Source organism: Propithecus coquereli, unplaced genomic scaffold, assembly GCF_000956105.1.
Source record: "Propithecus coquereli isolate 6110/MARCELLA unplaced genomic scaffold, Pcoq_1.0 Scaffold375, whole genome shotgun sequence".
Classification (NCBI taxonomy): domain Eukaryota; kingdom Metazoa; phylum Chordata; class Mammalia; order Primates; family Indriidae; genus Propithecus; species Propithecus coquereli.
Window position 1 is genome coordinate 1,697,678 of NW_012149452.1, and position 25,847 is coordinate 1,723,524.

Below are 25,847 nucleotides of genomic sequence, written 5' to 3' on the forward strand. Positions count from 1 at the left end.
ACTGACATTGCTTAGAATTACTGTGTGTGGTGATAATAAGAAAGCGTGTGCATTTCTAGTTACTTTTAATATGGTTTTAGGTTCTCTGTGCTCCGTGCGACCCCTTATTGCTTGCACACAGGGTGGACTGCACTTGCAACCTTAGTGTGCCCGTGACCATGGATACTCACGCTTCTCATTAGGTGCCCCATCTATGTGTGTCTAAATGAATGTTTTCCATAGTTTGATTAAGGCAATTGACCATATCACAATAAGGATGTGACCGCATAAAATGCCCTCGAAAGCATGAGTAATGTCTCAGCAACAGAAATTGGCAATTTGAGAGCTCCAGAAGAGGAGACAAAAACACTGACTGGACGAGATGGTGGTGGCGTTTAAGTCTCCTAAAAATCTCCAAGCTGCTAAGTGTTTCTTTCGCACTTACAGCACGATACATACAAGGAAAGGGATCTTCTTAATTGGTAGTTTTAACCTCCTTTTACTCCAACGATTTAGACTATTAATGGGAGGAAGCTCTTGTGGCTTTAGTGTGAAATAAGATTCCTCATACCGACCTTGGCCAGCCTCTGAAAATGGGAAGTCGAGTGCCAACTATTTCGTAATATAAATACAATAACCTCAATGTAAATTTAATAAAAATCAGGCCCCACAGCCTTTTCATTCATCAAAGCAGCGGCGAATGTCATGGTATATTATCACAAGGTAATGACTGATGATTTAGCTTTAATTACATATCCATGTTCAATTTGTACTTTGTGGTACAGTATTTTGCCCTTTGGGTTGTATAAAAAGTGTATTTGATGCAGGTTGGGATGAAATTTGACAAAAATAAAAATCCATTGATGTAATTGTTTGTTGTGTACTTTTATCACTAGATTGGAAAATGTAATTTTCCAAAACAAGATTTTACATAAAAACATTGAAAAGTTCAAGTCCTCATAGTTCTCAAAATATTTTTTATTATTAATTTTAAGAAGAAAAAAAGCTCAAATTGGGAAAAAGGAATCTTGCATTCCTTATTTACAGCTACACTCAAACTTTGCATTTTAGGCAGATGGAATTTTTACCCTAAAGGGTTCATAGCAAGAAACCTCTACAGACCAGCTACTTGGAAAGGAAATAGCATTTTAACAGATGCAGTGGCTCAGAAAAGATTTCTCTGCTTCCCCAAGGGGTGTTCCTCCATAACTATCTGAGCAGCAGTTTCCAAGGTTGATATATCCAAATGGTTGGACAGGGAATGGCAGGTTTCCATGAAATCTTCAACCCTTTTCCTTCCAGGCTGCTTCCAACTAAGATATTTGAATTTTGTAGCCTTGGGAATAGTCTGTATTCTGTGAAAAGGAAAGCACTTCACTATGTTCTCAAGTCTTAGTGAATGTGTTTCAAATGGGATTGAGGAAAAAATTACCTGTTTTGACAATTATCTTACAATGGCTGTACAGATTGATACTTTAGAGTAGGTGAGGGGATGGGAAGGCAGTGGCTTTGCGTCAGTCTGGTGTAGGGAAAGAGCCTAGACTGTAGAACTCAATGTAGATTCAAATTTCTGTTCCTCCAAGTGGGTTTGTGAGCCGCCTTGGGCGAGTTCTTCCCCCTTCTGTCTTATTTAGACAACACAGGGTTGGAGACACCCATATGCCAACCAGATGCCTTTGGCTGCAATTAACAGAAAACTCAATCTGAACTGGCAAATGCAAGAATGGAAATTCACTGGAGCATGTGACTCAGTCCAGAGGAGGCAGGACTGGCTTCATTTCTGGTTGAATTCAGCAGTTTAACAAAGTTACCAGTGGTCTGATCGTTTTCTCTCTTTGCTTTGAATTCTGAATGTCTACTTCTGTCTAAAGCTAGCCTCGCTCCTGGTAGAGCTTTATCCCAGCTGGCGAGGAAGTGCTGCTTTCCCAGCTACAGGCAGTCCTCCTGGGATGCAGCTCACCTGGCCGCCTGGGCAACAACGACTGTGGTCAGGGAAGTGCGGACTGCAGACCGGTTTATTCCGGGGCCACCCCTATACCTGGGAGGGGGCTAGTTTTCCAGAGCCCACGGAAAAGGGAAAGAGGGAATAGTTTTCCAAAGCAAATTCTGAGTATTGTTAGAAGGGGGATATTCCTGAGTTACTTAGTGGAAAAAAATTTTATGTGTGTGTGTGTGTGTGTGTGTGTGTGTAGAGAGAAAGAGGGAGAGAGATTTAATTTCTAAATTTCAGAGACATCATACTAAGAATATTATCAAATGTAATGTTGACTGAAAGATACTATAATCAGAATGTCAGAAAATAGCAAAAATTAATATATTAATAATTAAGTTTTTGTTGAGTTGTTGAGCAACTACTCTGACTAGACACTATACTTGATTCTTGACATTCATTGTTTTATTTTGTTTTCAAGCAATCCAATCTAGGATTATCACTATATAATACTGTGGCTATCATTGTTCAATACACAGATGAGGAAGATGAGCCCAGGGAGGGCAAGTGACAAGCCCAGAGTCCCACAGCTGGGAAAGGTCAGGGCCCAGGACCCCACCAGAACTTTCTGGCTCCTTACAGCAATGCTGTCCCTGCTTTGCAACACCACCTCAGGAATCAAGAATGTTAGAACTCAGGAGAACATAGAGTTATTTACCTCCAAGTTTTGAAGCATGGGTCATTCAGGAAGCCCCTGTAATTTTGTGCAAAACTGTATGTGCTTTTTATTTCTGGTGGTAGAGATCATGGCTGTCATCATGTTCTCAAAGAGTTCATGTTTACAAAAAAGTTTAACAGTATTTCATTTCAGAGATTAATACATGGGAGGTCAGATGGTTCATTGACTAGGTTAAGGCCTTGCAACTTCTTTATTCTACAAATGGACCCTGAGCTCTCTGTCATGCCTGATGGGGGTGGGGATTGAGGATGCAGAAGTGGAGCTGTGGTTCCATCTCCGTGAAGCTCGAGACTGAGTACTGGGGTAGAAGGGCTGAGTGGGTCCTAAGGATGCTCTCAAATGCTGTGGTTCCCAACCCCTGGGCTGCGGCCCAGTGTTGGTCTGCACAGCCGGGCTGCACAGCAGGAGGTGTGTGGTGGGCAAGTGAATGAAACTCCATCTGTATTTACAGCTGCTCCCCATCACTCGCATCACCACCTGAGCTCTGCTTCCCCATGACCCCTTGAAAAAATTGCCTTCCATGAAACCGGTCCCTGGTGCCGAAAAGGTTGGGGACCACGGCAAATAGGCAGGGGGGCAGTTCAGGAAGAATATCACGCAGGAATCTTTCCTTAGAAGGCTTCTCACTTCCTAGGAGCACGCAGTAGACACTCTATTACAGTACTCACCATGCCCTTTCCTTGTCAGTCTTCTCAAAAGTAAACTGTGAGCTCATCTTGTTTCTGCATCTCTGGATTCCCAGGGTCTAGCACAAGGCCTGGCTTGATGACCCACCGAAAGGCAGAGGACACTCCTTAGCTTTGTCTTGAACCACAGAAGGGTAGATGGGGAGAGAAGGTGTTTGTCAGAGGTTGGAGGAAGGCGAGGTTAGAGGGAAAGTTCCCAATGGAGCTCACGCGATGCTGCCACAGGCTTCCCGCTTTCCCTGCCAGGGCGGTTGGGTTATGTCCACTCCGCCAGGAAGTGGGAGCTAGCTCAAGTACGCCTCACGTCCCCTGCCACAAAGTCACCCGATCTTGGATGCATCATTCATTCCTTCACTCACGTTTTTTGGTTTTTTTTGTTTTTCCCAATCAGTTGTTTCCAGGCATCTATATTATCTATTCTAGCTTTAACTGCGAAGGGGGACTGCACAGGTTTCAAGGTCCAGAGGTTTTGTGATTTAAGGAGTGATTTAAAAAGTGAGCTCTAGAGACACATCAGCTGGATTCAAGTCCTGACTCTGCCCCATCCCACTGGGGCAACTCACTTAGCTACCCGTACCTCAGCTCCCCAGCTGTAAAGCATTACGTGTCTCATAAGGTTGTAGCAAGGCTTAAGTGAGTTGATCACGAAAAATGCTTAGCAGAGTACCTGGCTCATGGTAAGCACTGAATAAATATTAGCAATTATAATTGCATTTTATTTATGCTTCCTTGGTTCTAGGAGAAATGGCTTAAATATAGTAGGTCTTTAATAGTTACTTGAATAAAATTATCTTTAAAAGAATTTCCAAGGACCCTAATATCTTGGTATAAACCTAAAAAAAGTAAATAAAATTGCAAAATTGCATTTAGTGTGTGCAATGTTACAGTGTTTTAATGAATAAAACTTAATTTGGTGAGAGCTTCCTGTCTGAAGGGTGCAGTGCTAGTTGCTGGTTATACAGTAAATGAGGCATTCATCAAGAGTTTGAAGACTAGTCAGGGAGACAGTAAACAGATCATTGTACAACAAGGGGATGGAGATTGGGGCAGGTGTCAGCAGAGACAGGAAACCTGACATGGAGGTGGTGGCAGGGGCCAGGAGGCAGACACAGAGGAGAAGCAAGCCCTCTGTAAAGATATGCTGAGTGGAATTTAATATCCACGAGACCAGCTTTGTACAAAGGCTTTTAGAAAAATCTTTAACATTGCTCCCCCAAATTCCCACTAATCTTTACCATGTGTTCTATAGAGAAAAATAAATGTGCAACTGAGTCACCTCTTAGTGTTTTTTGATTTTGGGGTGTGTGGGGCTGCAAGGTGGCATTGGTGGTCTAAATAGGAAACAGGAATGACACAAGGGGCCACCTTCACTCTTACTTAGTCATCTAATTACTTATCATCCAATATGTTCCCTTAAATTCTATTTACTTTAATGCATGAATTTGTAAACCAAAGCCAATGTACCTGGCTTGGCAAATCATGCAACACAGTAATAATAACAATAGCTATCACTTGTTGAGCATGTACTATGTGCCACGACAATTGTAAGAGTTTCACCAGGATTCATGTGTAAACAGCCTGATGATTAGGTACTGTTTTTATTCCCATTTCTCAGATGGGAAAATTGAGGTATAGTTAGATTCAAACCTCACCTTTGGTCACAGTGGCTCCAGAGTCCATGCTCTCAAATCTCTTTTTTACAGCTGCCACCATCTGCCCCTCCTTAAGATCAGGGTGCACCAGAAAGCAAAGCAATTCAAGCTCTCAGTGAGTTGAAATTCTGCACAATGTGGTTTTCTTCTACTGAGGAAGCTTTATGTTAGAGTTTACAGACTTAGGAAGAAGTGGTCCAGGGTGATGTTTGACTTTGGCATTTCTGATAATTTAGACTTTGTCAAATAAATATCCGTTTGCTGTTTCAGGGGATAAGGGAGAGGGAACAATTGCAAGGTGACAAGAAGGAAGGGAATGTCTGGTGCAGGAAGCTCTGGTCATGCAAAGGAGATTGTCCTTTCCTCAACCTCAATTTAAAATCAACCTTTCCACTTCTTTTAGATTTAGAAAATTCTTGTGTGGTAATGGAAAATGCAATATAATATGCTCAATAGAGCAAAACAGTGAAGAATTCTGCCTTTGGAGTCAAATTCTACTTACTATCTGGGAAACTTGGAGAAAATTATTTATACTTTTAGGAACTTTAATTTTGTCACTCATAAAATGGGGCTAATGATGTATTTCTTGTAGAGTAGTTTTGAGAATTAAAATGAGACACTCCCTGTCATTGTTTAGCATGGTGCCTGGCGTGGAGTGTGTTGTACCTACTGTGCTGCCATTTCCATCTCTCTCTGTTAATGTTTACACCAGCACCACCCAACACCACCACCACCAGCAGCACCACCATCATCACCACCACCGCTGCCATCACCACCACCACCATCACTACCACCATCACCACCACCGCTGCCATCACCACCAACACTGTCATTATCACCACCCACCATCACTGCCGTCACCACCACCGCCATCACCACCACCACCACCATCATCACCACCACCACCATCACTACCACCATCACCACCACCGCCATCACCACCACCACTGCCATCATCACTACCATCACCACCACCACCGCCATCACCACCAACACTATCATTACCACCACCCACCATCACTGCCATCACCACCACCCACCGTCACCAACACCACTGCCATCACCACCACCCCCCATCACCACACCATCACCACGACCATCACCAACACCATTGTCATTTCATCATCATTAGAACTATTACTCCTGATTGGCTGACACCTGGCTTTTATGATTATGCAGATTGTTAAAGAGGCAGAAAGAATTATGTAAGGAGTCTGGCATGAAAGTGAGAGGGTTGCATTTGGTTGCAGGCACTGTAACTTGTAGCCCCTTTTTGGGTGGGGAGAGGATATCATGAATGCTTGTATTACATGCATTAATGAAATATGGAACAGGGCACTGGGCTTCCCAGGGCACAGATCTCCTCCTAGGCAGTGGAGCTGCCTAGCTAACCCCAGGCCTATAGAGATCCAGGAGGACACTGCTAAAGCCAGAATAGTCCCAGAATACCCAGAACCTCAGCACCGATACGTGTTTATCAGATAGGCATCAAGGGCCCAGGTCCCGATTTTGTTTTCTGAATTTACGCAACAGGAACCAACTGGGGCAAAAAGAAAACAAGAAAAAAAAAAAAGAGCTTGGAACATGTATATACACATCATATTTGGTAGTCGTTACTATCAATGGTGATTTCAAAGCTGCAGGGATTTTAGAAGTCCTCTCTACATTGATATTCACTTACGATTGTTTCTCCCGCGCACATGCTTGTGCCTTGGATGCACTGATGACTCCCTTCATTGTTCTTCCTGTTCCTCTTTTTGGTTTCAGCTCCTTCAGAGATCACTTTTGCCATCGATGTTGGTAATGGCCCTGTAGAGCTTGTGGTCCAGTCTCCTTCTCCTCTGAATGACAACCAATGGCATTATGTCCGGGCCGAAAGGAACCTCAAGGAGACTTCCCTCCAGGTAGACAGCCTTCCGAGCAGCACCAAGGAGACCTCGGACGTGGGCCATTTCCGACTGCAGCTGACCAGCCAACTGTTTGTAGGTAGGCGACATCTTAAGGTGACCTTTGCACTAAATCCCTGTAAGACGACTGCATGACCAAGGCCCAAGGAAAATCTCTCTTTCATTTTAGACCTGGGAAATGATTGAAGTGTGTCATAAAGCATTTATGATCCTACATTTAATTCTACAGATTATTTCTTTCTGGCTTCATTAGCCACGGCAATTAAAGATTATGCTACCCCTTAGCAGATTTGGGGGTGATCCCAGACTCTTTGTGTATTTCCTCCTCGTATATATTATCTTCAGATGTCCATAGACCCCCTTTTTATCATTATAATCAAACTCTATTCTTAGGAAAAGGATACGGCGACTCTTTACACCTTAGTAGGTGTGTGCGCTAAGTCAGTGGGCAACTCTTCCTGGTGATACCTGACTCCTGATAATTACTGTTATGGGCGTAATGAGATAGTGGAGCCATCTCAAAGGGATTTCAGTCATTAGTAATATGATTGGGAGAGGAACTGTCCCTTTATAAACTAGAAGCTTCCTTGATACTCCCTGAAATCACACCACTTGGAATCATCCTGTGACAATTTGTTTGTCTGAACTGTCAGCCACTGCTGGTCATGGGCTGAGAGGGATCCAAGGATCCAGATGTCATTGCCTGGGTCATTCCTCCCTTCCCTCATTCCGTAAATAGTCAGTGAGCATCTGCAGCAGGTCAGGCACCTTGTTGAATGATGGGGATTGAAAGATGAATTAAACAATGGAGTTCATGGTCGTGTGTGTGTGTGTGTATGTGTGTGTGTGTGTGTGTGTGTGTGTGGAGAAACCAGGAGAGAAGGGTAGAAGTAGTTTCCTGGCCTAATATAAGGTCAGCCTTATAGCCATTATTATTATTATTATTTTTTTTTTTTTTGAGACAGAGTCTCGCTGTGTTGCACGGGCTAGAGTGCCATGGCGTCAGACTAGCTCACAGCAACCTCAAACTCCTGGGCTCAAGCGATCCTTCTGCCTCAGCCTCACGAGTAGCTGGGACTACAGGCATGTGCCACCATGCCTGGCTAATTTTTTCTATATATTTTTAGTTGTCCAATTAGTTTCTTTCTATTTTTAGTAGAGATGGGGTCTCGCTCTTGCTCAGGCTGGTCTCGAACTCCTGAGCTCAAACAATCCACCTGCCTTGGCCTCCCAGAGTGCTAGGATTACAGGTGTGAGCCACTGCATCCAGCCTATAGACATTATTTTAAAAAGATTTTTGACAGTGGATTGAGGAGGCCTTGTAAGGCTTTAACATACAAAAGGAAAAGAAAAAAGAAAGAAAAGAAAAATAAAAGCTGTAAATGTTAGACATATTGCAATACTACCTAAGCTAAGAGTGTGCTCTTATATAAAACTTGAAGTTTGGATGCTTAGAACAGTGATGTAAATAAGTGATAGAATTTGTCAGTCTGCCCAAATTTAACTTTCTTTTCCTTTCTGTTTATGTATTTATTTACGTTCTCACCAACTCCCACACTATGTGCCTCCACGACTAGGGATGAAATGCCGTCAGCACGCTCTGGGTGTTTCCTACTTGCTCCCTTTAAATTTAGGGTTGTGCAACTTTAACTATGAGGACAGTAGTCACTAACATCACTCCAGCTAAAGGAAACAAGTAACAGAATGTGAGGATGTCATATTCTCTCTCCTCAACAAGAACATATTTCTTTATTCTTCTGTCATGTTTTACAGATCCAGCAGAAGCTATGTGATTAAAAATATTTTTTATGATTGTAAGTCATTTGCTTAATTAATAACCTGTGTAAGTGATATGATTTACTACTAAAATATTTTTTTAATTTATATTTCTGCTTTAATTCTATTTAAACATCACATTTTATTTCTCTGAGGAAGTTTGCTAGTCATCGAAATTTAATATTTTTTTTTTGGTGGAATCAATTGAAACGTTTTGCAATTTTTATAAATTATATTCCATGCCAAAGTTTAATTTATCTTCAGGCAGTATTTATGAATCTTTCTGGCTAAAAGGTATATACAAAGATGGAATCATATTTTTTACCCTTTCATGTAAATTTCATGTAGCTATGAAATTATCATATGGACTGAATATGTGATAAACTTTGTGCAAGTCAGAAGGGAGAGGAAGCAGCTGCGTTTTGTGGTGGATTTTTGTCTGCAGACATCTCGGTTAAATTGATCACAAATGCAGCGCGCTGCAAGAACATGTTGATGGGTCTGGAGATGTCTTGCTGGAGCTGGAGCAAGGTCAGCTGCGGCGAGAGCACCTGCTTCTGCTATGTTTCTCTCCAATAAGTCCCATCTCAGATGTTACTCTGCTTTATTGAATTTGTCTTAATGTACTTGAAGAAGAAAAAAAGGCTGCTGGAGGTCATTTTAGTCTGTTGGCTTGAATTTTACTGTTTAGTGTTCAGAAATATGCGCATTTAGAAATGTCAGGCGGGCAGAAAAGCTGAAATCCCAACATTTCCATTTTGTGTAATTCAGGCATTCAATAAATAAACAAATAAATAAATAGGCTCTGCCTCATTATAGTCACCAAGATGAAGAATTGCATTCTTTATCATTCAGAAATTTAGATATTCTAGATATTTATATTTGCTAGGCAGGGAAAGGTACAATTGGTGTGCACTCCTTTACTGGGATAGATTGAGTGTGGCATCACTTAAATATTAATTTGGATGCATCTGTCTAGATACTTTTGTCCACTGAAGGATCTTTCAATCAAAACAGAGCGTCCTTCAGCATCGCAATCACTGGCGCTGCCGCTGTGGTCATGAGTGCTTCCTGAGCACCAGAAACAGGTTGCACTTTATAGAATAGGATGTACCTCTCAGCACTGCCCCTGCCATTGCAATGTGACAGCTTGAAGTGCTGATACATGAGTCAATGCACGCTGGATTCTCAGAATCAATATTTTAACTTCAGGCTGTTTCATCACCATGATGGTTAGGGACATTTGCAACCATGCCATTGCACTGGTCATATTTCTTTAACAGAGTAGGAGAAACTCCATCACATGTAGGTTCTGAAAAGTATGCTGCAGCCGTGTGGCGATCGCACCATTGGAACTACCCATGGCATCACACTTTATGTTTTATTTTTCTATAATAATGTGTCAGACAATATGAGGATGAGGCAAGAGAAACCCAGGGGCTACCACTTATCGTTGAAAGTGAAATGAAAAGATCTGAATATGCATTTAAGGTCAGCCACCAAGCAGCCATGAGACCTTGGTAGAAAAATAATTAGCCCAAGTGTACTATTGTCTTTGGCTGCAGAATGAAAATGCAGAGTCTGGTAGCTGATGTTTCAAGACTCGAAGATCTGCTATCTGCGTGTACATATCAGGCGTGACAGTCATACCTGCCCTCATGCCCATGTGTATGTTGGAGCAAGGAAAATGTCTCATTCTCCAAACCTAGCTATGCTGCAATCATGGAGTAGAAATGTTGTCAAGATGTGGGCCTATGATTCTCATTTTATGACTTTTTTCTTCCTTCCTTTTTTTTTTTCTTTTTTGCCCTTTCATAGGCCCACTTTTTCCCCTAGCCCAACCCTTCTATTTGTGTCAAGATAAACTGAAATTACTCCAAACTTATAATCCCCTGGGGAAAATACTATACTGACTTGATAAATAATAAAATTTAGAGAGATTCCTCAAAAATTTTACTCCCGCTTCCAGGCTGGTAGGGAATTATTATTCCTATTTTCAGGTGAAGCGTGTCAGACTCAGAGAGGTCAATAGTGAAGCCAGGCAGGCTTGGCGTGCACATGAATTCTGTGTTCTGGCACTTCATAAACTCGTGATCTGTGGCATAATGCAGCCTCACAGATGAGCTGCTGCCCTGTCCCCTTGGAATAGTGACTTACATTGTATCCTTGTGAGGGCCTCGTGAGGACAGTCGTCCAGGTGCAGGCCGGTAGAGTTCCCCATTTGGGAAGGTGTAATGTGTCTCATAGTGAAGGAGGAGGTATCCATTCTCCTCACATTAAAAGATGATTGGAAAATTACCTTTCAGCATATCTATTGTGCATGGAGGATGATACTTGCCATTATGTCCATAGTGAAACAAAAAGTGAAGAAATAATTGTCTTTTCAACATTATGTAAATCTCTGATTATTGTATCTAATTTATCCCCCAAAGTTTATTTTTTTCAAAAGTTAAATAATATGTCAAGTATACTCGAATCATTTTTTTAGGAAAAATATAATATATGACTTCTGATGTTCCCCATAATAATTACATAAGGGAAGTTGCTCTGATTAGTTTAAGAAGTTGGTAAGAGACCTCTGAACGCTAGCAGGCAAGTCCCGCGAGCGCCTCCCTTAGGTGCTGTATGAAAAATGCCTGGAAGAGCAGTAGCCGCTCAGAAATGCTTCTTCGGTGAAAAAAAAGTGATGAAAAACCATGATTCCTCATCCACAAAATCAGATTCTTATAGCTTGAAAATGTTTTGAAAGTACACTGCTTTTGATTTTATATTCAGGGAGGAGAACAATTGAATCACCCTTTCAGGAAAATTTTCTCTCTTCTTGAAGACATGGAGAGTGGGATACATGTAACCTACATTTTACCCATTTTATTGTTTTCTGCACCCTAATATGCAAGGGATATTTTAGAAATGTTTGTCTACAACCTCTTCTGCTTTAATTGAAGCTCATGTCATCATCTACCGGTCTCCATTGGATTAATAATGAGCAAGGGAAGCAGAATGGAAAAGGGTTTTTTGTTTGTTTTTTGCCATTGGCAAAGCATATCAGGACTAGTGCCGTCTTTTCTAAAGGGTAGTGCGACATGGCGTCATTTTCCCATGCAGCCCAGAGAGGGGCCCTGAGAGTTACACCACACGGAAACCCAGTGTTAGAAACAGTGATTTGATTCTCCTGGCACTTCCAGTTGTCAACATTAATAACTCAGTAAAAAATTTAAAGAAAAAATTGGAACAGCACCATTTATGTGGAGCTAGGTTTCTAATTGTAAAAAGAAACTCAAACCAGATCTTCCTGGACAATAAAACAGTCCTCCCTGAACATCCAAGGGGCCAATCTGAGGGACAGTAGACAGGGGAGAAGCCCAGGTGCCCTTGGGCTGGCGTGACCCGACGTGGGAGCAGCCGCAGGAAAGCTCCAGTTTGGAAGACAGCCGGCCCAGCGAGGCAGGCTGAGGCTGTGACACCACCTAGAGCCAGTTTCCATTTCTCCAAGTCTGTGGCTACTGACTCAGAGGAGGAGGTGAGAAAGTCCTCGAGCAGAGCGGCAGAAAGGAAGATGAGGTGTCAATACCCTCTACAAAGTGCTGTTGGCGCACTGATACTCATTCCCATTTTGTGATCAATTTCCTTCTAATCCTGGGAGAAAGGGATGTGGCTTCAAAGCCACTTCAGTAGCGCAGTGATTTTGTAGAGGAGGAGGTAAGCCTTGACTCAGCTTCCAGCTTCCTCATCCACCTGCTGTGTATAGAGGGGACGTGTTGGCCTGTGGCTGGGAATGCTGTCGATAGACAGTCCTCATCTGTCCACTTCTTCAGGAGCTGCCTCAGCTGTAGGGAGATGTTTGACCAAGGGCACGTCCTTCCCAGGGGCACCCACTGCCAATGACTGACTGAAACCACTGCATAAGGCACGAGCCACTGTGTCCCAAAGAAGAGCCCTCTGACAGTTTATCCTGCACTCCTGGCACTCCTAGCCTGCTGTCGGGCCTGTAAGGCAGCTCACCTCTCCTCGGCCCACTCCTACTTCCTCTTCTTGCTGTCCACAGTGTGGCTCCCAAGACTCCCCCTAAAATGTCCCACCCTCTTAACTCCATCCCAGAGCTTGCTTGCTGGAGAACACGAGCAGAAACAGAACCAGATAAATTTTGCTGTGCAACTTTTTAAAAATCATATTAATTTTCTTAAGTAGAATGTATTCTTCATTCCTCCCAAAGACTATCCATTAAAAATGTCTCCCCCTCCCCACTTTCTTCTCCAAAGTACTCTTTAGAGCTGATGAGTTCTTTAGAGCAAGGTCGCATCATTTTGCTTCATTACCCTCGGAAGTCTTGTTCCTCAAACTAGAGTGGGCTCGACCATAGCCCTGATCTACCCGACAGATTCCTCTTCGTTCATAATAAGATTTTTGACGATTCAGATTAACTATCTCCTGTTAGGGGAGTCTGTTCTGTTCTGGTATCCCCCACATGAGCATGTGCATCACGCCACATTACAATGACCTGATCGCTGCCTCCTCCCCTCAGTGGTCTCCGTGAGGGAAGACATATGCTCGATTTACCTGTACATCCTCTGGGCCTGCTGCAGTTTCTCTGGTATACTCAGTGTTCAGTAAATGTCTAATGAACTAATGCAAGTGAACAAATGCAGAATTCCAAACGCTGGCCATTCCATAGTAGTGTTACGGTTTCAGGCAAGTCACTTACCTTCTCCGAGCCTCAGTTATTCCATCTGTCCACTGGGCTTAATAGTAATCAACATCTCACACACCAGTTTCAAAGACTGAAGGTGGTGATGGACGTCCCTCTCTGGGATCTCCTATTAAGGGTTATTAAATAAGAGCTGCAAGAAAAAGACCGTTTCAAATGGGAAATGATTTGTGCCCTGACCTCAGTAACAATGAGGCACTCCTTCTGGAAACTCGGGGGATTTGACATTTAAAGGACACACTCAATTGGCGTCATAGCTACAGGGGGAAGGAGCCTGCCCTACACTGGATTTTACCCCTTCAGGAATCAGCAGAGGCGGCCCCGCACTTGGTGTGAATGCCTCACAGGCTGAGGGCAGGGCCTTGATGAAGGCGAACGTGACGACTGCTGTTTTCTTAGCAATCAACTTTACAGGTAAAGGGATTTTCAAAACCACATTTTCAAATCGCTGCATGGTTCGCAGCGCCCGATGCAGAGGTGCCATTGCCAGATTGATTTCTCGTGGCTGTTCTTTTCCCCCAGTCTGTTCAGTAGAACAGCCTTTTTTGAATGGAGAATCTCGTGCCGATCTGCAGCGAGAGCCTGTGCCCTGAGCAGAGCCGGGCCCCCTGCCCTGAGGCCGGGGCACCTTCCACGTCCTGCGGGAAACCGCGGCCCGCTCGCGGCGCGGTGCTGCCTGGCCGCCTCTTCCCGCCCGCTTCCCGGGCTGGGCCGAGGCTAAGGCAGCAGCAGAAAGGCCGTGTTTTTTCTTCTTCTTAATTGATTCCCTTAAGCAGGATGTACTGTGCATTCCTCCAGGGGCCGGCCTCCTCTTCTCCTACTGCCCTGGCCAAAAGACTGCAAAGGCCTGCGGGGCGTGCCGTGCAGTCGCGAGCCGCCGCACCGGGGCGGGAGGCAGCCGGGCAAGGTGTCCGCTCCTGCCCCTGCCCGCCACCCGCTCCGCTGTGTCCTCGCTCCTCCTTCTGTCCTCACGTTTTTTTATCCCATAATTTTTTCAACGCATATTTTCTGGGTGCGTGCTCTGCTATCAGCCCCGGGCTGGGCGGCGGGACACGCGGACGAATGAGACCATTTCCTCTTCAAGGGGTGCAGGCCGAGGCGTGCGCCCGGTGTTAAAGCGGGTCCTTCGTGCCGTGGTACGTGGGGCGTACATCCACGGGGTACGGCAGGGCAGAGTGGAGCGGCGCCCACCTCCACGTGGAGGCGGGTTCCACGCCTACCCCTCACGGCTTGTGTGACCACGTCCTGCCTCCCCCTTCCTTACACCGGGGAAATCGGGTTAATGCGAAATTAGCAGAGTCTGCTAGGCAGTCAGGCAGCCTGGGACTCGTGTGCACACCGTGTGTAGGGAGAGATCTCTGACCCTGTTTGCCAGTCACTTGCTGAGTTAGCTCCCTGGGGGCACACCTGAAGCCCTGATGCCCCAGGGCCCCGGAGAGATGGTGCTTCCACGCCCGGCTGCCTGCCTGGGGCACTCGCACGCGGACCCTGCACCCCCACCGCCGTCTGCGCTGCGCCGGCGCCCTGCTTTGCGCTCGGGGTTGTTTTAAAATAGCGAGGCGGTGCCCTTCTCAACAGAGGGGTCGGGTGCCCTTCTGCTCTCATTCCCCACCCGATGCCACCCAAACTTTGTTCTCAAGAATCCTGCCCTCCCTCCTTGTCATCCCACCCCATCCCTTCCCAGAGAAAGTAATCCATAAAAATACGGGGGTGGAGATATTGCCAGGGTGATGTTGCTGCCCTGCAGGGCAGATTCAGGCAGAGGCTCACTGGGGTCTCACCCACATGGCCACTAATAAGAAACAGTCCTTGATAGAGGGTCTGCTCCAAAAGCAACAGTGTATGTGTGTGTGTGTGTGTGTGTGTGTGTGTGTGAGGGGTGAAGGGGTGAGGGGAGAGAGAAAGAGAGAGACAGAGAATTTCCATTTTTATTTTGCAATATCTCAACTATTCTGGGGTTTCTGACGCCTATAGCTTTACCCTTTTTGTCGGAGCATGTTTCATTATGCATTTCCTCTGGTTCTATCATTTTTGATCCTTTGGGCTATTCACCTTCGCTTTTCTCCCCTGTTCTCTCCTGCAAGGCCACCTTGCTTCCTCCCTTTCATTCCTGAAGGCCATTTAACCTCTGATGGTACCGCACTCTCGGCAGGAAAATGTGGATGATAATGTGTCCTATTTGGTCCGTGCTTACAAAAGACTAAAAGCCCTCTAGATATTTCAATATTTTATAATTGTTATTATTATTATAACTTTCCCTGCCATTATGTATTGTGAGATTAACACCTTTTTTATGTACTAGAATGTCATATGGGCCTTAAACATTAGGAAAGATCTAGTTTAAACCCAATACAAGAGGAGGTTATAAATTAATCACAAACCACAGATAAAAATGGAAAGTAGAAATCTAGATTCCCAATAAATATGCTAGGGCTGGGAATATTTTAATCCAAATGCTCACATTTTTTTCATCTATGGTTTATAGAATAATATTGATGTTTAGCATATTGACCAGAGAACTTAAAAAAAAACATCATTCTGAGAATGTAAACAATTAAAACTTTCATTTCTTGCTGGTGGGAGTATAACTCAGTACATCACTTAGGAAAGCCATTTTGTATTATCTAGTAAAGTCAAACATACACCCTATGACCCATCCCCTCTACTCCTAGGTATACACCCGACAGAAATGTTTACCACAAGAAATATGGAAGGTTGTTCATAGCAGCACTATTCATAATAGCCAAAAACTATTCTGCTGTGCCCGAGGACAGTAGACAAGATGATAATTTATGGAATGGTTCTCACGCCAGGATGTTATACAGCCGTGAGAATGAACAACCACATCCTCCTTCACCCATACAGGCAAATCTCATCAATATCGTCCTGGGGGATAAAAGCTGGTCACAAAATAGCACATGCAGTATGATTCCATTTAAATAATACTCAGTCTCCGATGTCAGAACCAAGTTAGTGGCATCCTTGGAGGGGTGGTTACTGACCAGAAGGAAGTCTGATGTTCTGGTAAAGTTCTGTTTTTTGATCTAGGTGCAAGTTATTTGGGTGTGTTCAGTTTGTGAAAATTTATCAAGTTGTGTACTCCCATGTACTTTTGTTTTTGTGCTATAACACAAAAGAAAAAATTGAACAAGAGCCTCAATCATTGAAGTTAAGTTTTCTCATTATCATAACTTTTATAGTAGTTCTCCATATGGGATTACCCTAATGTATTTGCCCTTCTCTTGTCAGACACTTCCCTCCCCAAGTTTGTGACAACTATGTGTAAAGGTAAAGTAAATACCTCTTGTTGTAATCTTCCTTCTGGCTCCATTTTGGGTTATTTTATTTAGAAAGTGCAATAAAGCCAATAATAATAATGCTTTAGTGGCTCTTGATATGCATTAGTGAATTATTCTTCAAAAGTTTTTTCATAACAGTCATTTCTACCAAACAAAGAAATTGTTTTAATCTGTTGTTAACTGCATCCAAGTTCTCAACAAGCTCTTTCCTAATTTGTTGAGGGCATTTGGCATTGGGTTTGAGGTGCCTCAATTGGTAGTGAGGATTAGATCAGAAAGTGTCTCTGAAGCACGGAGAAAGGTAACTGATATGAGATAGACTCTTAGTTCAGATCCACTATTACCGTCATTATTTTGCCTTCTGTGCATACAGTTAGCACTACCAGTACTATTGAATAGTGTGGGTTTAGTGATTAATGAGCAAGAAATCACTCTATTTGGCAAAATTCAACCAGATTCACATCTTGTCCTTAAGGAAATAGCATTTTGGAGTTAGTGTCTACTATGATTTTTTCCTGGTACCCAGACTCTGCCAGTTGGAGGGAGCAGGATGAAAAAAGAAGGTAACTGATGGTTAGTGTACTTGTTTTTATTCAACATGTATATGTTAAATGTATATGCCACTTTAGAAGTTGAGATCTAGGTGGTAATGTACCTGAACTTCAGTAGCAAACAAGCAGCTCCATGTTCAAGGGCAGAAAAAGAAGGAAGGAAGATGGAAGGAATGAAGGACAGAGGGAGGACGAGGGAGGGAAGCAAAGAAGGAAGGAGGAAGGAAAGATGGCACTGCACAAATTTTTGTGAAATAGTATCCCTGCCTGGTCCACTCAGTGGTTTTCCAGAGGCTTCTCTGCAAAGGAGTTTTGCTTGTGCGTGTACCAGAAAGAATAGATCCACATGAGAGAAATAGAGGCTCTTGCACTTCTGCTCAAGGAGGGCACAAGGAATTGAGATGCTTTTCTGAAAGCAATGAGCATTTGTCGAGCTGACACATGGAGGTTTTCTAAGACAGGCTTAGAATGATGACAGTGAAGTTTTTAAGAGTTGATTCATACTCAATCCAAGGAAACATCGTCATAATGAACCCACTTGATACCAACGGCCAACTGAAGAGTTTCATACAAAATTGCTTCTAGCTAGGCCAGCCAACTAATGGTCCAAGTTGTCAAGAAGAGTAATACAGAAGCCAAGAGGATAAATGTATGGGCATAGATTACTTGGTGGAAGAAAACATGTAGGAGATCAGAGGAAGAAAGTAGAAGAATCACTTAGTTGTGTCATTGACACAAATTGTCTAATATAATAGTTCATTTTAGGGTTTTGGGGTACAGAGCTGTATGAGGGCTTTGAAGGTCACCAGATCCAGTATGACTCCTCGCTCTGCCACATAAAATCTGTTTGACTCTTGACTCTGGCCAAAGCAATCTTTCTGACGCTAAGTTTTCTCAACTATGAAATGTGAGTAACATGAAGAATGTCTTCTTTACCATCGAGAATTCAACAAGTTTGGTGTAAAGTTGCTAGCATAGAACTAGTATGTTTGAAATGTATTTTTTAGAATGAGAGGCATCGTTCTGCTTATCAAAGAGCTCTCAAAGAGATTAAGGCTGAGCCTCAAAAAAAATGGTGTTAAGCTGCTCTAAGTATAATGGTACATGTTTTTGTCCTTCCAACCTTACTGTGAAATGTACAAAAGACAAAAGGCAAACAAGTAAAGAGAAAAGTATATTAGAGCAACAGCTGAAAAATTAAATACCCACAAGGTTCCAGGGAGACAACAGGAATGAATGAAGTGGTCCCAGTGGGGCCTGTGGCCAAGTGGAGAGTGCATGCCCTATCTTAAAGAAGCTGGCCCCACGGCAGCTGCAGCTAAGGTTTGCCGTGTAGGACAGCAGGTTCATTTTTAAGAGATCTTCTGATTTTTCAATAAGGAACTTACTAGAATTAAAAATTATATATTTCCTGCTTTTTAAAAACTAACAACTAATAAAAATAATTGAACACTGGGTGAGCAGAAAAATAAGTGACTAAGATATGAGTGTTTATGGAGTGCTGGTGAGTGTGTCTGCAATTGCAGGGGTGGAGTAGAACAAGCAGGAGTGCCTGGGGGAGATAACATACCAGGTACATAAAACATACGTGACGTGATGAGGTCCAAAGTGTAGATAAACCAAGCGGTGCTGGGCAGCCAGGGGTAGTAGAGAATGCCTGGCACGCGGCTTGGTGCAGGGAGTATGGGGGGAGGGCACTGTGGAGGGAAGGGGAGGCCAGATAGCCCTTGCCCTATCACCACGTGAAAGAATTTCAGCTTGATCCTTAGGACAGTGGCTGGTCTGTGAAGGGTATCAAGCAGGAACAATAGAATCAGATTTTCAAATTTGCATTCATTCTGGCTACAAAGCAGTGAACAGATGGGAAGAGTCAGGGCTGAAGGTGGAATGTAGTTGTGGGGATTCCGGTCGAGGTGAGAGAAGCTGTACGAGAGCATGGTTCTGGGTGGCAGGTGCATCCAGGGATGTCTGGGAGAGGTACTTGGGGGAGGGCTGGGTTGGGGGAGGATGACTGTGACTGAGGAGGAGGAGGGAAGATTACTGCCACATTTCTTCACAGTATTTAAGTTTCACCGAAGATTCAGACATCCAGCAACACTCTACACATAGTAAGTGTTGTCATCAGAGAATGCAGAGAACCAACAAGCATTCTGTGTGTGTGTGTGTGTGTGTGTGTGTGTGTGTGTGGTGAGGGGGAATCTTTTAAAAATTATTCTATCCTTGGTCTACATATTTTTCTTCACAAAGAAAAAGCAACCTAACCTCTAGTTTTCTCTTTGTAAAGAATAAAAAGCAACCAGGTAAAAATTGAAATTTAGTTCAATGTGCCATTTAGTTCGCAGCTCACTGCGACACTGCGCTTTGTCAGTGTCTGTAATTGAAACACCCCTTGTTTGGGGCATTCTCGCCAGGCTCTGTACATCTCAATCCCAAGGAGTGCATTTCTGCTGGAGAAACCAACAGAGTCACCTTCTTTTCCATTTATAAATTTGTTGACTAAGTCACACGCATGAAAATGTGCAATAGATCTTGCATCCTTCACCTCTGCTAAAAGAAAAATGACACTAACAGGATATATGAAGAGTTATTCAAATCCACCATGGGGAGTGACTGCAAAATAAGGGAAACAAAACCAAACTAAACATTCAACTACATAAATCCACCCCTCTTTATTCTACACAATCTCTAGGAAAGAAATAATGAACCTTCCACTATAATCAGCTTGTGTTTATAATTGATTTATCTTGTGGTTAAAAGGAGATTTACTCACCAAAATTGAGACAGACAGGAGAATAGCAATCTGGGTTTGGCCTCCTGACCTGCTTGGGTATCACTTATCGGAACTGAAAATACAATGGAGTTTCATCATTACTTTGGAATAAGAGACTAGACATATCTCTTAGGAATGTTCTGTCTTTGGATACGGCCAGTGCCTATCGTGCATATATTTATGGGTATGGCAACCTGGTGTGATTTAGGGAAGGCAGACCCTGCCCCTCAGGCCATACTCCCTAAGATCACATTTCTTTTTATTTATTTATTTATTTTTTTTAATTTTTATTTCAGGGTATTATGAGGGTATAAACATTCAGGTTACATTTTATGTCTTTGCCTCACCCAAGCGAGGATTAGAGGCTTGTCCTTCCCCTCTACAATGCTCACCGTGTCCTTTAGTTGCAGGTTTACCCTCCCCATCCCCTAATCCCTGGAGAATATGACTGCCATGTGATCACCATAGTGTTAATCAGTTAGTGCCAATTTGATGGCGAGTACAAGTGGAGCCCTTTTCTAATTATTTCCTTACCTTCCCCCACCCCACCCCACCCACTCTGGGGCCAGGCTGACTAATTCCAGGAATTCTTTACATTGCTTATTCATTCCTTTAATTAACAGTTTTGTTTCTTATTTAACATCTACATTCCCTGTTTGAGACAACACCTTTTCAACTTCGATGGGAACATATTTTTATCTGATCATTTCCCAGACTAAAATTTAAAGAAGTTGTGAGATAAGGGCCTAGCAATGAATGAGGTGCAGATGGGAGATGCCGAGGGTACAGAGGATGAGTGACAAGGTGGTCCTGCCCCTGGTAGTTTCCCTTATCCCTTCTCCCTCTCCATTAATACATCTGGTAGACCTCGAAGACCTGTGTGTCTCCTCCACTCACCTGTGTGTGTGGACTTGAGTCCAAGGATTTGAAAGAAAGCTCGTGTTCTTTAAGGGCCTGCTGTAACTCTGCCTTCTCTGGGAGCTTCCGGAATTCATTGTACCAAATAAATACCAGCTGGTGGGATTTAGCCTAACTTCCTAGCTTGCCTCTCAATACATGTTTTTCTGATATCAGAGGGGTAGGCTGGTAAAATCCTGGATTTCCAATGGGAGCAAAATACTCTGAAATTTCAAATCTTCCTTATTCTTGAATAATTTGCAAGGAACATACAAAATCTCTCTGTAACCTTTAAGATACACCCTCAGCAGAAAGTTGGGTTACAACCCTATTCTGTATTCCAGAAAGAGAAATCTAGCTTCCCAATAACAATTTGAGGGTGAGCTCTAGAATCAGTCAGCACACATATTTTAAGGACCTACTGGTTCTAGCCACTGCAGAGGCTCAAGAGAAGGATACGGGAACAGCAATGATTGAGCATGTACCGTATTCGGTGATGTTAACTAAGCCTTACCATACACACATGAAATAATTTATTCTTATGTTACAGATCAAGTAGCTGAGGCTTAGGTAATTCAGTGGTCGGTATGCTAGTCAGTGACTGACATGGAGTTTGACCCATGTCTGTCCGCCCTGTATTCTACCCTCTCCTAAGTACCCTGTGCCACACTGTATGAGCACTAAGGAAGCTTGCTGCAGTTTTCTAAGTTGGTATAACATCTTGCCAGAAGGGACAATCCTACTCTGTGCCTTCTACTTCAAATGCAAGTGTGCTGTAGCCTGTGTAAGAATACATCTTATTTTATTTTATTTTCAGGGAACATGGTCATCTGAAGTTTTATTCTTAAACCTATAAAATACAGGATTCCACAAGGGCTATGTCTCTCTTCTTTTTGGGGGAGTGGGGTAGGTTAGGGGGTTCCCAGCCTGGAAGCACATGCAATTTTTTGAGGCTCTTTGAAATCCCAATTCTTATTGGAAACTTTGGTGGAAAAATTTATTCAGCACAGCCTGAGGACAGAGCAATAATTAACTGTTTACCAATGAAGATATTAAACCCAAAAGAATTGAGCCTACGATACCTTATATTTTTTTCCTCTTATGTTTTACCTCTTAGGGGGAACATCATCAAGACAGAAAGGGTTCCTAGGATGCATCCGCTCCTTACACTTGAACGGGCAGAGACTGGACCTGGAGGAGAGGGCAAAGTTCACGTCTGGAGTCAGGCCAGGCTGCCCAGGTCACTGTAGCAGCTACGGCCACATCTGCCACAACGGGGGCAAGTGTGTGGAGAAGCACAGCGGCTACTTGTGCGACTGTACCAATTCTCCTTATGAAGGGCCCTTTTGCAAAAAAGGTACGCTAAGCACTCCTGCTTCTCCCGTGTGCAGGGTTGTAGCTCCTCCGGGCTCCGGTCAGGCCACGTGCTGCCTGTGCCCTTAGACAGTCTTCGTCATTTGCTCCCCCTCTCTCTCCCTCTGTCTGGAGATTGTGCATAGCTCCTCCACATAATCACATCCACTTGTTATCATGTGTGCACACTGGCGGTGCAACTGGACTGGATGGATAATTACAAGAGAGCACGCTTCCCATGGCCACAGAGCCAGCTGAGTACAGGAAGGGATGGACTCTCGTTTCTGTTGTGTTAGCTGGATTGTTAGTGGCACGATAGTGTCTCCAGTTCCAATTCCTCAGTTCACAAACGTAACCAAAGAATCATAGAATCTATCCCCAGAGGAGCCTTAGAGATACTTAAGCCGTCTGAAATTATTTCGACAACAAAGGGAGTATAGGTAAAGCAGTAAAAACAATACTGTGTATCTAGTGAAATTTCGCTCTTCTGCGGGTGACTTCAGCAAAGGTCTGAGGCTTTAACAGCCCTGCCCAGAGGCTCATGTTTACTTCATTGGTGGGCTGGGATTGGAATGCAAGAGCCAAAATTCCTGTCCCAGGGCTTTTTCCATACCTGTTCCCAATCTTATCAATTCATTACATTGACAGAACTTGATCGTGATGGATGCTCTCCTTGCACAAGGAGTGACGGTCCTGGTGTGAATTCTCTAGGTAAATTCCAGGTACCTCTAGAAACCATAAAATCTCATTATTCAGGATAAATACTTCGTATTTTTCAAAAATAAGAACAAAAGATTTGCCTACTATCAATCTTTGCAGTATTTTTAAGTTTATTTTATTGATGGGGAAAAAAGTTTGTTGAGCAAATAATGTCAACAACATTACAAAAGCAGCACTTTAGCTATTAAAATAAACTGTTTTAATCACACAAAACACCATTTACATACAAACAATGGTGGCAATTATAAATAAATCCTATCGATTCATTAGAACACATTTTCCAAGCACCTTTACCAAACAATGCTTTATTTAGTCCAATTTACTGTTGGAACTTAAAAACAAAATGGAAAAGCATCCTGTGTCTTCTCTGAAGAATACTATAAATGAAGCTCTCCATTCATTCATACTTGGGACTTCACCCCAATTAGTTTGAATTAGTTGTTTAGTATTGCTGAGAAGCACAGGATGCTCCTCGGGAGAAAATTAATGGTACAAATTTTAGGGCCAACAGTGTGTTGGGCCTGGCATGGAAGCTCGAAACCAAGCAGGTCCTGTCCCAGGAGGCTCTTAGTGTGAGCAAAGACAAGCGAAGGGCTACTGGGTGTTCACACCTTGCGAGGCCTCTGAATAACTTACCCTAGAAAACTTACTCTGAGTGCCACCCTGAGGGTGGGCTCACATGCTACAATAAACACGTACAGAATAAACACTACCAGGCCCAGTCACTAAAGTGCATAAGCATTATTTTATATTAATAGCACCTATACCCAAGTCTTGTGTTTGAAAGAAAATGAACAGCAGACCTCTCTGCATTTTTCTGGGGACATCATTCAAACATCTTATAGATAATATCATTCTAAATTTAGCCAGTTGTTTTTTGTTGGCTCCTTTCTCTGAAGTAATTCTTATTAATTTTCTTCTGTCCATGCCACTGTCTCTTTTGCCTGTATATGTTGGAATATTCCCTGTGCTCCCTCCAATATTTTTATTTTGATCCATAAGTTAAATGGACAAATGTATGCCTAGCTTTTTTAGCATGCTTCATATTTCAGTTTCCAAACTTGTCCCTCCTTCTGATAATCCTAAGGAAATTATTCCCTCCATATTCAGTACTTGGGATGCCTGTACGATGGGCTTTTTCACCAAGTCTTTGAGCCATGCCAGTTGCCTCTGGGAAATGTGGCTTGAACGAAAGTGGGAGCCATCAGCTACAAGACAGCCCTGAACAAAGGCTGCTTTCTCCCGGGGTAGTCTTTCATGCTTCCTACGATGACATGGTATATTTTAGGGAAATAGTTTGTAAATACCAAACATAGCTTGGGTGGAATTAGGGACATTTATTATTACCAACCCCTGGGGCAGAATTACAATTCATTGGCCCATTTTCTCTTACTATGATGGTACAAAGAAAAATTATCATAAAATTAACTAGCAATTATCTGCAACATATATTCCTGTCTCCAAAGTAGTAGAACAGGTATTAATATGTTAAGTTAACATATGAGGGGTTCATGAAGGTTTAATGGCTTCTAATAAGTGTTAGAACTAGATGTCCAGCCAGCATTTTTTTGGTTTCTTTTTCCTTTTTATGACCCTTATTTCATTCTATGTAAGAATATGGTAATAGAGGTCCATCTCTCCACACATGTAGTTTTGTTTTGTGTGTTTCTCTCTTTTTAATTATTGAGATGTAATTCACATATCATAAAACCTTTAAGGTGTACAATTCAGTGAGTTTTAAAATAGTCACAGAGTTGCACAATCATCAGAATATTTTCATCATCCCCCAAGGAAATCCCATGCAAATTAGCAGCCACTCCCCATTCACCTCTCCCCACAATCCCCAGAAACCACCAATCTATAGATTTCCCTATTCTGGACATTGCATGTAAATGAAATCATGCAATTTGTGGCCTTTTTGCATCTGGTTTCTTTTACCCAACATAATGTTGTCAAGGTTCATCCATGTTATAGCATTTTTCAGTACTTTATTACTTTACGTTATATTGCTAACCAGTATGCCATAGTGTGAAAAACGCCACTCATCAGTTGGTGGATGTTGGGATGGTTTCATGTCTTTGGCTGTTATGAACCATGTTACTATTAACATTCATGTACATATTTTTGATGGATATATGTTTGTATATACCTAGAAGTGAAATTACTGAGTCTTATGGTAGCTATACATTAAACCTTTCAAGGAACTTCCAAACTGTTTTCAAAGAGGCTGCTCCATGTTACATCCTCACCAGCAGTGTATGAAGCTTCCAGTTTCTCCACAGCCTTGCCAACACTTATTATTGTCCAACTTTTTGATAGTAGACATCCTATTGGGTATGAAATGATATCACATTGTGGTTTCGATGCACACTTCCCTAATGACCAATTATTATTCAACCTTTTTTCATGTGCTTATTGTCCATTTTTATACATATCATTTTTTGGAGAAATGTCTGTTCAAATCTTTTGCCATTTTTTATATTTTTTTCTTTGAAATGTTCAGTTGTAAGAATTTGTTGTATATTCTGAATACAATTCCTTTATTAGATTTATGATTTGCAAATATTTTCTTTCATTCTGTGGGTTGCTTTTTCACTTTCTTCATAATATCTTTTGAAGCACAAAAGTTTTTAATTCTGATGAAGTCCAATTTATTTTTCTTTCTGTTGCTTATGCCGTTAGTATTACACCTAAGAAACCATCACCTAATCCAAGGTCATGAAGATTTACACCTCTGGCTTCTTCAAGAGTTTTATAGTTTTAGCTCTTAGGTTTAGATCTTTGGTCCATTTTGTGTTAATTTTTCTACAGATTGTGAGGCAGGGGTCCAGCTTCATTCTTTTGCATGTGGATATTCACTCGTCCCAACACCATTTGTTGATG

At 42.7% G+C, this 25,847-nt stretch overlaps 1 protein-coding gene across 1 annotated transcript in view; it reads left to right on the plus strand.

Moving 5' to 3' along the window:
• CNTNAP5 (contactin associated protein-like 5) overlaps positions 1-25,847 on the plus strand; it is an 819,231-nt gene that overhangs the window by 697,718 nt on the left and 95,666 nt on the right. The window contains exons 17-18 of the mRNA XM_012651908.1: positions 6,754-6,972; positions 22,009-22,248. Coding sequence (XP_012507362.1) covers positions 6,754-6,972; positions 22,009-22,248 — 459 coding nt within the window. The remainder of the gene's footprint in view (positions 1-6,753; positions 6,973-22,008; positions 22,249-25,847) is intronic.